This window comes from Homalodisca vitripennis, chromosome 4, assembly GCF_021130785.1.
Source record: "Homalodisca vitripennis isolate AUS2020 chromosome 4, UT_GWSS_2.1, whole genome shotgun sequence".
NCBI classification, from domain to species: Eukaryota; Metazoa; Arthropoda; class Insecta; order Hemiptera; family Cicadellidae; genus Homalodisca; species Homalodisca vitripennis.
Genome location: NC_060210.1, coordinates 76,455,689 through 76,469,632, shown reverse-complemented (window position 1 = coordinate 76,469,632; position 13,944 = coordinate 76,455,689). Strand labels below are relative to the sequence as shown.

The 13,944-nt window shown below is 33.9% G+C and overlaps 1 protein-coding gene across 8 annotated transcripts in view; it reads right to left on the bottom strand.

Moving 5' to 3' along the window:
• LOC124359552 (E3 ubiquitin-protein ligase RNF168) overlaps positions 1–13,944 on the bottom strand; it is a 62,365-nt gene extending 48,421 nt beyond the window's left edge. For 4 of the 8 annotated variants that reach the window (XM_046812387.1, XM_046812393.1, XM_046812394.1 and 1 more), the window contains exons 1-2: positions 13,649–13,919; positions 786–1,158 (exon numbers count right to left, since the gene is read on the bottom strand). In XM_046812387.1, coding sequence (XP_046668343.1) covers positions 786–1,098 — 313 coding nt within the window. In that variant the 5' untranslated portion in view covers positions 1,099–1,158; positions 13,649–13,919. The other 4 variants (XM_046812388.1, XM_046812389.1, XM_046812392.1 and 1 more) reach the window with 4 other exon arrangements.

The following is a 13,944-nucleotide window of genomic DNA, read 5'->3' as shown; positions in this document are numbered from 1 at the left end:
TAATCATAATTTAAAATTTGTAGTTGGTATGTGAACAATAAGTCCTGATTGATTTTTTATTTTTATCGCCTTTTCTTTCACAAGTCAACAAGAATCAAGCCAAGCTGCTTTTTATCATCCTCTTTTACAAATAATTTCCAAAATGGAATCTGCAACATCTTGATTTTTTTAAATTTTGAGCTTTTCATATCATAGAAACTGTGTATTATAAATAGAAACAAAATGGTTGGGACAAGCGTTACTGAAAAATAAGTATACACGATCTCATATGGTTTAAAATATTTTATGTAAATGTAGTTTAGTTCGTCTATAGCCTATAAATGTTGGCGAACGCCTTGCAGCTCTGGTGACGCTGACTAAAATACCCCATACGTGATATGGCCACACATACTTTTGACCACGATTACCTTCATAATCTGGTATAACCACTTGTGTAATATGCCGGCACTGTATGCGAGTCACAAGACGACCCCTGGTGTTCTTTGCATACTGGCAAATTTACAGTGCTAATTACCTCTCTAGAGACTCTAACTATAATCATGTGCACTAATGTTGCAGACGTAATTACTGATTTAAGTGCCTGCAAAATAAGATGATACCACTACAATACACAGCTACACCATGTACTGGACCAGGGATCGTCTTGTGACTTGCCTACAGTACTTGCTAATGAAAAATGTTATAACAATAAAATCACATTCTCATCTAGAAATGATCACTTATGCACATCACAACTAACAATACATTTAAAAATACAGCATTTTATTACAAACGTCCACACTTACCAGCATTTATTAACGCTGATGATAACTCTCCATCTACATCACCATTTCTCCTCTTCTCAACTTCTTTTGGGTATATCTTCTGAACAGTTTCCCAAAACTTGCTATCCACTATGTTTGCATTAGTCTGATTAAGTTTCCGTATCCAGTTGGACAATCTTGCTCTACAGAGCGGGCAAGTAAAACTATTACATTTGACATGATTGTCAAAGCAATCTTTGCAGAAACGATGTTTACAGGGCAATGTAACTGGATAGAAAAAGACATCAAAACATAATGTGCAATAAAAGTCTCTTTCGTCCACATTATTTGGCATTGCAATTTGACTTACTTAGAACAAACTTCTCTTTCAATCTTTCATGTAATGAAACATAACCTATAACAGAATGAATGTGATATTAGAACAGAACCATAAAATGACAAAGTTATGAAATCAGTGAAATAAAGATTTAACAAATTGTTAATAATTTCATATTCGGACATTTATATAGTACTCATATTCAATATGTTACTCACTTGTTACTCTTTTACCTTACACAGTGGTATTCACTCGATTTCCACTAGTCATTGTTACATATCAACATCTCACCTATAGAGTTTAAATTGTTAAAAATAATATTTTTTGTTTGAGAACGACCTTTAAGAAGCGCCAATGGCTGTGACTTTTTTTTAACTTATTAGAGCAATATTAGAGAAAGTGCTCATAATTTATTGTTTTACGTCCCAGTTTACTCAAATTGTTGAAAAGCCAAAAACTAAATTGTTCCAATCACAGAGCCGATATTCAGTTTCCATACCAAAACGTAAATGGACCTGGAACTAAAATCAATTAACTTAATCCAATGTGTGCATGTAGCAAGAGATAATAATTACCTACCACTATGCAGAACCTAAGATTGGCCCAAAGATTACAAGTGCAACCTTAAGGAACTTCATGCTAAGCGGATTACAACCAATTTTGTAGTTCTGGTCTGATAATGATGTAAATACTCCTTTCAAAATATTTATCACTACATCATAAAAAGATAAGAGGAACTCAATTATGAGAAAATATATGGCAAATCTAGTTTTTTTTTTCAGATTAATTTAAGGAGTTAATCATAAGGAAGAATAACTCTGCTACTAAGAAATATTTCATCCCGCTCTGTGTATTAAATTCTCCGAAGTTCATGATGAGTGGAAGGAGCTTTCAAGAATATATTTTGATAAGTCTGTAAATTGTATGCAATGCTCCCTGACCTCAAATCCAAAATTAATTTATAGTATGTCAACACTATTAACACATTCACTACAACAGTTTCTTTCCAGACTTTTTTTATATGCCATTGAATTTTTTAATAGTAGGTGATAAACCGTAATTGTTTTTTTATATCAAATGTCTAAGTATAACGAGAAAAATATGTAGATTTCACAATTTTGCAACAAAAATTATTTCAATACTTTTTTTTTAATGTTTCTCCATGTAAACCAAGGGGTACCTAAAGATTTATTTACCTTAACAATTGTGCCCCCAACGGGCTACATTTCATAAATTCCATTACATGACATTGTTCTCCTATTAATAACGAAAAAATGAGGTCAAAATCAATAGTTTATCATAAAATTTTGCGACATGAGAATGATTTATATCTATGTGTGTCATAATTCGTAAAATTGTCTTGGCACTACTGCAACATACCCAGCGGCTACGCCGTGCCCAACGAGACAACCCACACCAGTAACTCTGGCGTTATGTGACGCGACCTGCCCAATATGCTTGGCACTAAAAGCGTTAAAATAATAATTAAAATAAACATACAATCACTACGATTTACTCTTAATAATTCACTTTTGTGTGAGTCTTTGAAACAATTTTTTAAATGGAGTGGGACCTGGCACTTCACATAGCCATCTGGTTTCAGACCTCTTCTTTCTGGATGAACATACTTTGCAGGTTCTTGTTGGATGCTGTTTGCATGGGATTGGAGGTATGAGCATGGGAAAATGTGCCCATTGTTTAGCTTGAAGGTGTAAGGTGATGCAGCGAGAGAAACGAGGCCAGGAGTACTGTGAGGAGGGAGTATAACATTTTTCAGGATATGTTTCACTAAATTTAGCCTCAAGTCTGTAAAGTGCATTTTTGGACATTTTTTGTGTATTTAAAAATGCAAAAAGAGCTGAAAATAGTTACGTCAATGAGGTACAAAAATATCTTCTTATGGGTTTTTATTTTGCACCTCATAATTGGGAATGAAGACAAAACTTGGTCTGTCTACCCCAACTATGCCCTTATTATACTCTATTACACACATTGGTTTCTTTATATCTTCCTCTGTTTCACTTCTACTTTTTGTTTTATATACTTCCATGTCAATATCTTTGTGGTGGATATACCACATGGATGGTGGAGTTAGCATATACACTTCTCTGCGGTCACTCCATTTTATGGCTAAAACTCCTCTTCCAGACCGTTTTATGGTATCTCCTTTTCTCACTTTGGCTTCTTTGAAGGCAACTGGCATACATTTCCTATTTAGTTCGACAGTCCCCACAGCATAGGTGTGTTTATCTAAAAGTTTGGAATAAAGAAGAGGTGATACCAGTTATCTAGGTACAATGTCTATCCTTTACCAAATAAAGGTTTCTATTAGGTCTAAGACCACAACCTCACTTGCCTAGCACATAGCTTTACAAGGGTTTAATCAAGAGCAAGGTCTTGTTTTGGTTCAAGCATATGTCAAAATTTAGTTTCTAGATACCTTATCACGGGTCAAATTTTTTTAGTTTGTCATTGCCAAGATCTTCTGTTTCTTCATCTTAGAAATGAAGGAAACAAGATATGGATACAAATCGATTATATGACATAACATAGTTGAAAAAAATGAGGTCTCCATTATTGATCTGTGTTTAGTACTGTTTGAGATTAGGCTTTTTATTTGGCCCATATTTATATACAGTGCAATATAGGCTTTCATTTTGTCTATATTCACCTTCAGCCATTTGTTGTCAGATTTCAATTTTTTCCTTGTAAGCATATCAGTAATTTGTTTCTTGGCGTAATCATTAGTCTCTGTGCATAACCAATTCCAAAAATCAATCACCTAAAAATTCCATAAAAATATCTAATTCAGTTGGATTTTGTCCTAGTCTTCCCTACATGCATTTATCCCTGGCATTCCAGTGCAAACTACTGTTTTGGGGGTCGTTTACCTGATCAACCCAGGGCTAGTCAGCATCACAAAACTTGCCTGTGTTTTTTTTATTTATTTTATTTTTTATTTTAGGGTTTGGGATAATAGGCCTAAGCTTATCAATAATAGTACTACTACAGCCAACTCTCAAATCAATTGTTTCACTCGTAAGCCTAATAGAATCAGTAGACAAAGTATATCTACTTCTGAAGTAAGCAAATTGTCTTGTTCCATGATTTAGCAGATGAACTATAAACCAAAAATTTCATTTAAAAATTAAAACCAGTTAAACATAAAACCTTCACAACCAGTGAAACATAAAACCTTGAGAACATGATGCGCAGAACATAAGCAGAACGTTGAAGTCACGAAAATTGAGCACATGGCAAAATGTAAACAATAATAAAACAATCTGTAAGTTTTGGTTAAAGTGTACCGACATAATAAACTTAAATGCATCAAATGTTCATATGGATTTAGGAGGGCACATAACTACGATCTAGTGGAAAAACAAACAATTACATGTTCGTTAGCATCTAGAAATAGCACGAGTCGAGCTCGGGCTAGATTATTCAGTCCTCCTTGCTGGCAACGAGTAACGCTCGGGCAAGTTCCCCAATGGATTAACCAGTTTACAACTATATATGCGGAGCAAGTACTTTTTTCGATTCAATGATTAGTGAAATTAAATTAGGCTATTGCTACTTATACAAATTTAATTTTTATATATATATATATATATATATATACATATATATATATATAATATATATATATACATATATATATATATATATATATATATATATATATATATATATATATATATATTGTATTAGTGAACGTGTTAGTTGAATAATTAAAACTAAAACCTTCCAAATTACCAAAAAATGATGTAACATCAAGGAATGATAAAGTGAATTTTTTTTAACAGGTAGAACCCAAATAGTTGAGCTAAAACACACAGAGAAAAGAGTAACAAAATTAGTGAGATCAAAACCACTACCAGTGATAAGAGGTGTCCCACAAGGCTCTGTGCTGGGTCCCGCACTTTTTATCTTTTTAACAAATGACCTCCCAGAATATCTGGCGGAATATAATGAAACACTGATGTATGCAGACGATACTGTCGCCCTTCTCAGTGAAAAGCTCCCTGAATGCTCGAAGCCCATTCATCAGTAGCATTAAATATGGCTATACAATACTGCCATAGTAATAGCCTGGTTGTAAATGAAGACAAAACCTAACAACTGGTGTTTGGCAGGAAAAGAAACCAAATAGGACGACTTCCTGACATAGAAGCATCCGAAGAGGCCAAGTATTTGGGAATAACTATTGATGAACAACTGACATGGTTCCCTCATATTGATAACCTATGCCGTAAATTAAGTATCAACCTCTAAGTCATCAAGAGGATAAAATCCATAAGTAGTACCAGAGTAGCAAAAATTGGATATCACGCAATCTTTGAATCACACCTGCGGTACGGACTCGGAAGTTTGGGGCAACTCACTGGCAACAAACTTGCAGCGTGTCCTGGAACACCAGAAAATAGCTATTAGACTGCTTGCAGAGCTCAACAACAGAGACAGCTGTCAACAGAAATTTAAAGAACTGAAGGTTCTAAAAGTGGTTTGCCTGTACATCTCAGAGGTGGCCACTTACGCTAGCACTTTACAGCTACAGAGAGGTATTGACAGACACAAATACAACACTCGACAGGCCTCAAACTTCAAACTTTACACTATCGACACAACATTTGACCATCTTTGAAGAGAAGCCTTCCTACCTGTGGCCCAAGTTCCTCAACCTGCTGCCCGCTGCAGCCAAAGGAGAAGGTGCACACAGCATGAGAAGACGACTCATCACATGATTACTGGATAGACCATTTTACATATTAGAAGAGTTCCTGAACTGGAGAACATCCCCCATTGACCTCTAACAAGAAATAATATTGATTCTACCATTTTATTGTACTGTCTACCATGTTTATGTTTGTTAACTATTTGACGCCAATTCTGTGCTCAAGTTCAGGAACAAAGTCTCCTGATTTCTGAATGCTTGGAGAGTTAAGGTTATTTCTGCTGTAGTATTATAAGTGGTCACCACCACAGTCAAATCATAGATATCTATAATTATCAAAAGTGAAATGTTCAAATTAAATTATATGTACCGGTATTTCAAATTAAGTATAGTTTAGCTGCTTTTATATCTAACATAAAACATTTTTATGTTAATTAATGGGTGAACAAAAGCTATCTGGGGTATGTGTATTTATTAAATATAACAATCAAAGCAGTGTAAAATTTAGTTACTTCTTACTATCTTGAATGATAAAAATATATCAAATAACGCATGTTCATCGCCATTGTACATGCAGCCAAAACTCAAATACTATACTAATTATTTTACTTCATTTCAATTAATTGTGAATACTATTGTTATACGATACAATAAAAGAGCTGGCAGTAATTAATTATAATTATAATGGTTTTTATTCAATAGTTTAGGAACTACTAATCAATAATTAAGTTCACAAGAGTTGATTGTGGAGGTGGCTGCTTATTATACTGCAGGCATTATTTCATTTCAAACATTTAATTTTTTGGTATAAGTAGGATCAACGGCTGGACAAGCCAATCAAAATTTCAATGTTATAAACATATTCTGCTCATCCTCCTGAACAAAAATATATATGCTTTTAGGGAGTGGAAATCACAAATAACTTTGTTTTTCAATAATTTATATGTAAATGTAAGTTTGTGCTTATATTTGTGTACTGTGCTTCTTGTTATCTGTGATTTTCAGCATAATCTACTCCCGATAGCTTATCTGAGTGTTCTGTGGTTAGAAGAGTTTAGTAATGCACCATCTACCATCCCTTGCAATCTCTTCAACAAGATATTACTAATGGCATCTATTACACAATCACAGTGCGTTAACTCTAATGCAGTTAATTAGTTTTGAAAGTTATTTTGATGGTTAAAGTTGCCATCAGCGCAGGGCAATAAAACATATTTTAATTCGATAAAATTCCCCTTATTTCAGTATTATTGTTAGTTTATGTTTCCAAAGATGACGCAACAGATGATATCAGCAGCCACCAATGGGAGGTTGACTTACAACCATAACAGAACCACTTAACGTCCGTAGAACAATGAAATATTACTCCGTTTAAGAATAGTAGTTCCACTTTTAATGTTGTATAACTTTGTTATTTGTCATTTCCACCCATTAAAATCCTATATTGTTTAGTTCAAGAAGATGATAGCAATAGGTTAATAACAAAAAACTCGTATTTTGTCGGAGGGGCCTTTAACTTTACAATTACCAATTTCGGTACTTTGGGATTATACCGACCACACCCAGACATGAATCGTTATTTAACATTTTGCTTCTACTGATTACTAGATTAGCGTAGAAGACTATTTCGTCAGTATAAAACAGGAATTGTCTTATCGCAAACCCCTCCCCATCCTCAGACAGAGGTCAAAGTCGAGCGTCTAGTAGATAACGTGATTGCAGAGCCTCGCCGCCCGTTCAGCTGGTGCATCGCTTTGTTGTACTTTCGTGTTTTACCTCTATATTTCTCCAAACACAAAAATTTAACAAAAACAAACATTTACCAAACTAAACTCTTTATTAAAAAAACACTCAAAACTTGTTTTTATTCTTGATCACATTCCGCCACCCAAAATGCGAGTGCCTCCGGCCATCAGCGCGGGCTTCGACAGCAGCACCTTCGGTGCTGCCCCGCGCTGATGTCGACGAAAGAAAATCATCCCTCGAGATAGTACCTATCAGTAAAATATCAAATTCTAGAGGGGCTAATCAGAAATATAAATTGAATTGAAATGGAAAGGCAATTATGTACCGTGCAAATCACGTGATGCCGCGCGGCCTGCCGTAATCAGGATTCTCGAGAAAGATAAGATAACAGCGACAACAATACCGATCACAATACCTGGAAATGCTTGTAAGTTTGTAATTTTGTAATTGAAGAGTTGTTTTTTCGTTCTATCATGTTTGTTTCTATAAATTTCTATTTTTGTGTTCTTCATACTGGTGTGGTCGGTATAATCCCAAAGTACCCCAATTTCTTTGAAGTTAAATCATTTGAGTGCTGTTGGCATTTTCCAAAGTCATATACATAAAGTGCTGAGCTGTTTTTTTTCATATTTGTAAGCTTTTGGGAATATAGCTGTAGTAAAATAACTATCCAACAGATTTTAATAAATCTTTTTTATGAAATGAAGAATATGAGACATATCTTTACAAACAACATTTGCTATATTAAAATTTTAGTTTTTACAAAAAAATTTTTATTTTTTTATAAAATGTTAAGTTTGGACCTAATTTGAGTGTATAGGGTATTTTTAAGATTTGTTTCTCTATACCATGATAAAGACCATAAAATTCTAAATAAAACCCATGTATAATATATGATTCTACAATAAAAACAAACATGTCATTATATATAAACAAAATGCTGCCAGGTACCTGACATTTTGTAAATTGTACTTCATTTGTCAGAGTTTAGAAATTACATATCAATGGTGTAGTTTTCACAATACATCAAATAAAACATCAAGATAACACAAATAAATATGATAAATAAATGTAGAGACAAATACTTGCTTATATGTCTTCTGTATGGGTGCCAGCAACTTTGTAAAAACCAAATTAATCCTATTTACACTGAAAACTCAAGTTTTCGCTTGGGCACTATTCAAATTACTTGGGCAGAGTACGATAAGCGGACCAGGTTTTTATATCGCTTATTACAATCATCGGTACTTTATGTATCGAATAACAGAACCATCAATCAATATCAACCACAAAATACTAAATTAAAGTCACATGGTTCAAAATTTTACAAATAGTTTAAACAATTATGCAATGTCATTAACAATAAAAAAAAACTCATAACCATTAATGAAACGAAAAATTTACAGAGAAATACACAGTAAATCATTGATTAGTATAAGTTTGTTGTTTTCTATATTTGACTAATCTTATTTATTTAAAACAAGTTACTTATAGAACAAATTGGGTTTAGAATATGAGAATGTGAGTAGATTTAGTACAGATGATTTATTTATTGTTCAAATTAATTACCTTTGGTTGATTATATCGATAGGTATAATAATTAAACATCAGTATAATTTTGGTATAAACAACCGGGTCCACTTATCATACTCTACCCCATTACTTTTATAAAGAAATAAGGTACAACACTGTATAAGTTACTATCTTAGTTTATATTAACTCAAATGCTTGGTTATCAGCACATAAACAACAAGAATGACCGTTATGCAACATGGTACTAATTCGCTACGTCATGATTGGAAGACAAAATCATCGCTTAAGTACTTCGATATTATCGTAGCCACTATTTTTGGACAAGTTTTCCTTATCAGGGACAAAAATAAACTTCATTATATGTTCCTAATACTTTCCTTCTTCCATAATGAATAAAAAAATACTCAATGAGTCATACTTCCTATCACCAAATTGCGAATAGGCCTAAACGAGCGATCCTTCAAGTAGGCATAGACCCACGAATCATAAGTCATTTTCAAATAATAATATGTACTTTTAGTTTTTGTTTTCATTGATTATTGTAATAACTGGTAAATTTAAAAATAAGTTAAAAAAAGTCTGTTCTTTTTAATACTGTAATTTATTTTGTCCCCGATAAGGAAAACTTGTCCAAAAATAGTACTCTCTTGATAAGTACCCAAATAACATATGTTTCACAGATCAAAGAGTAGAGAAACACTATGAAACTTGTATTTATTGATAGTTTGGAACCTATTGAATATAGCTATCTGGTTATTTAGTAAAAATAACCTTGTACTATTTAAAAATTACTACTATTTAAAATATTATCGAAATACTAAACGTCAAAATTAACGATGCTGGCACTTTTCGTACCGTCAAAATTAGTGACACTGCGGCACTCAAAAGGGTTAATTGTCATCAATTTTAGATGAAAATTACTTTTGGGACAAAATAGTATATTTTGAGAAATTGTTTGCACTTGTACAGGCCAAGTAGATTATTAAAATTAACGGTAATTGCCACATTAACGGCCGGAGCGGCAAAATACGAGTTTCGTGTTATTAACTTATTGGAATTGTCCTAAAGAACAAAACAATATAAGATAAGATAAGATAAGAATCTCTTTATTCATATTTGTATACATTTTATACATGAATAGTGTCAGCATTGTATATACAATATAATTGACTAATCTTTACATTAACAAATTAGAATTCTGGGTATATTTTCCAATTTAAAATAGCCATACATAATATATAATGGTTAATCTATAAACATTATATTTCTGCAAGTTCATATTACAAATTAAAGAGAACTTTAAATTATTAAAAATAAGCTTCAAATTAATGAACTAACTAATGGGCCCTCTGATTCATAAAATTCCTCTATTGAGTAAAGTGCCTTTGCTGTCAGGTAACTTGTTAATTTTTTCTTAAATTTTGGCAAGGTTTGTTCCGATCTAATGTGGCAAGGTAATCTTTGAAGAAATTTTATGTTGTGAAGAAAACTTTATTATATAAGGTTTGACGGGGTGGAAATGAGAAATAACGAAGTTCTAAAACATAAAAAATGGAACAACTGTTCAAGCGCGGAGCAATATTTCCATGTTCTACATCCACATCGGGCATCACGTGACCTTTTGTAACCATGATTCGACCTCGTGATGATATCATCGGATGCGGCACCATCTTTGAAAACGTAAATGAAAAATAAGGTACTTTGGGATTATACCGACCACACCAGTATGAAGAACACAAAAATAGAAATTTATAGAAACAAACATGATAGAACGAAAAAACAACTCTTCAATTACAAAATTACAAACTTACAAGCATTTCCAGGTATTGTGATCGGTATTGTTGTCGCTGTTATCTTATCTTTCTCGAGAATCCTGATTACGGCAGGCCGCGCGCGGCATCACGTGATTTGCACGGTACATCATTGCCTTTCCATTACAATTCAATTTATATTTCTGATTAGCCCCTCTAGAATTTGATATTTTACTGATAGGTACTATCTCGAGGGATGTTTTTCTTTCGTCGACATCAGCGCGGGGCAGCACCTTCGGTGCTGCCCCGCGCTGATGGCCGGAGGCACTCGCATTTTGGGTGGCGGAATGTGATCAAGAATAAAAACAAGTTTTGAGTGTTTTTTTAATAAAAAGTTTAGTTTGGTAAATGTTTGTTTTTGTTGAATTTTTGTGTTTGGAGAAATGTAGAGGTAAAACACGGAAGTACAACAAAGCGATGCACCAGCTGAACGGGCGGCGAGACTCTGCAATCACGTTATCTACTAGACGCTCGACTTTGACCTCTGTCTGAGGATGGGGAGGTGTTTGCGATAAGACAATTCCTGTTTTATATTGACGAAATATTGTTCTACGCTAATCTAGTAATCAGTAGAAACGAAATGTGAAATAACGATTCATGTCTGGGTGTGGTCGGTATAATCCCAAAGTACCAAAAATAATACTGAAATGAGCAGAATTTTGATCCAAATGAACAATGTTTTTCTTAAATTTCGAGCTACAAATTAATTAGTTGTTATCGAGTTGAGACGAGTGCCTCCGGCCACCAGCGCGGGGCAGCACCTTCACCGCGTTGATGTCAACGAAAGAAAAAACATCCCTCGAGATAGTACCTATCAGTAAAATATCAAATTCTAGAGGGGCTGATCAGAAATATAAATTGAATTGTTATGGAAAGGCAATTATGTACTGTGTAAAAAACTTGGTAAATCGTAAGATCAGCGACTACCGCTCCAATAGCCGTAATTGTTTGCATACTAACACAGGTTAACGTAATTTCACCGACAAAAATAGTCCCGATTATCGCTAATATATAAAAACCAGTTTTTCAGCAGTACAATGTTGGCGATACAAAACACATATATAACAAGATTTTCGACTATTAAACTAAAAACAATGGCCGACCATGGTCGTTTTGATGAGTTGACAGTAATCACGTGACAAACAGGAAAGTTTCCGATTGGCTGGGCGGATCACGTGTCCTATAGGACGGCTTCGATTGACCGCCAGACGTAAACAAACAAACCCACATGGACAAGGAATAATTAGTGAAGTTATTGACATGGCATGCAATGGTTCTTGTCACACGTTAAAAAGACCCTAGCTTGCCTATTCAAAACTCAGATCACGCGATGCTTGCCCGCTGCGCAGCCAGCGCTTTGCGCTTCTTGCTCTTTTAGAAAAAAAATTAACTCTAGCTTGTAAAGTCCAAGCCCAGATCACGCCATGACTGCTTACACACACAAAACTCAGACAGAACTAACGCAGGTTTCATTACAGGCAAAAGATAAGCGGCGCGCATTTATCACTGATAAGATAAGACGAGTTTATACTAGAAGTAGTACCTGGACTACTGCCCTACGAACTAATAACACCAAAAAAACGAATAAATGCACTATCAGTCAGGTTTTTTTTTATTTTATTTTTTTCAAATTTTTTTGGGGGGCGGGGAATAAACGGCTACAGCGATAATCGGGACTATTTTTTTCGGTGAAATTACGTTAACCTGTGTTAGTATGCAAAAAATTACGGCGATCGGAGCGGTAGTCGCTGATCTTAAGATTTACCAAAAACTTAATAAATCATGAATAGGCCTACCCCTAATATAAATATATAAATGGACATTAATAGAGAACACTTACCATTAGTGTGTTCCACAGAATGTACAGAAACTAAATAATCTCGTTTCGGTCGAAACATAAACTCTTAACATGCCCGACAAAACACTCCGACACACCAATTCACTACGATTGGTTGAACTAGTGGATGGTTGATCCATGATCGTCACACACTCACTCGATCCAAACTACAGTATACGATATGTAGGCCGCAGATAATATTTACGACACACCAGTTCACTACGATTGGTCGAACTAGTTGATGATTGATCCATGATTGTCACGCACTCAATCGATCCAACCTACAGTACACGTTATCTCTGACTTCTGCCCCAGAGCGCTCAGATAACAGATACGCTATCAGTCCCAGCCGCAGATTATATTTACAGATATCCAGACACAGCACACAAACAGAACATTAAAACATTAAGAACTTAACTATTTAAGTATATACCCTCTAAAATCATGTTATTTGTCATTTGCACCCCCTATATATTTTATTTGTTCAGGAGGATGAGCAGAATACGTTGATAACGTCAAATTCGTGATTTTCCAGGTCAACCTTTAATCTTATGATATCTTAAATAATAAATATATCTAAAGGAACATAATCAGTGTAATAATAGTAAATACGAATACCAATGAGTGCATATGCTGCTAATTTAACTAGGCTCAGTTGCTATATGAGAGGCATTCATTTATCACCCAAAGAGTGTACATAAAGTATAGAATAATTGTCCAATTTTTATAATTCTAAACCATGTAATTACAAAACCCACTAATTGGTTTCTTAGGAATAGTAATTATTAAAAAATTGGTACAAGATGTAAATATTAACATAACCTAAAGTGAATTCTATAATGCTATCATAATGACAAAATTATTCCTTATTCCACTGTGTATACTGCAGATATTATAAAAAAATAATACTACAATAAACATAATTAACGAATTACTAATAAATGTTAGCATTGATAAAATATATACCTTTTATAGGGGTTTTAGTATAAAGTGAACATAATTTACTAACAACATCCAAACCATAGTCTAACTCTAAACCTTCATGATTATGGTTCGGATTCAATATTTTGCTCCTTTAATACAGTTTTGATTTACCGCTAAACAAAAAGTTCATAAATTTACAAACAACTATACTCAGGCTTAAAACTCGTGCCTCGTCAAAATATTCTACAGTTTTGTATTTATAGTCTAAAACATGTCAGCAACAATCAAACACCCAAAATATTTTTGTGCAATCACTCACTGAACGCCGCAGACAGCTG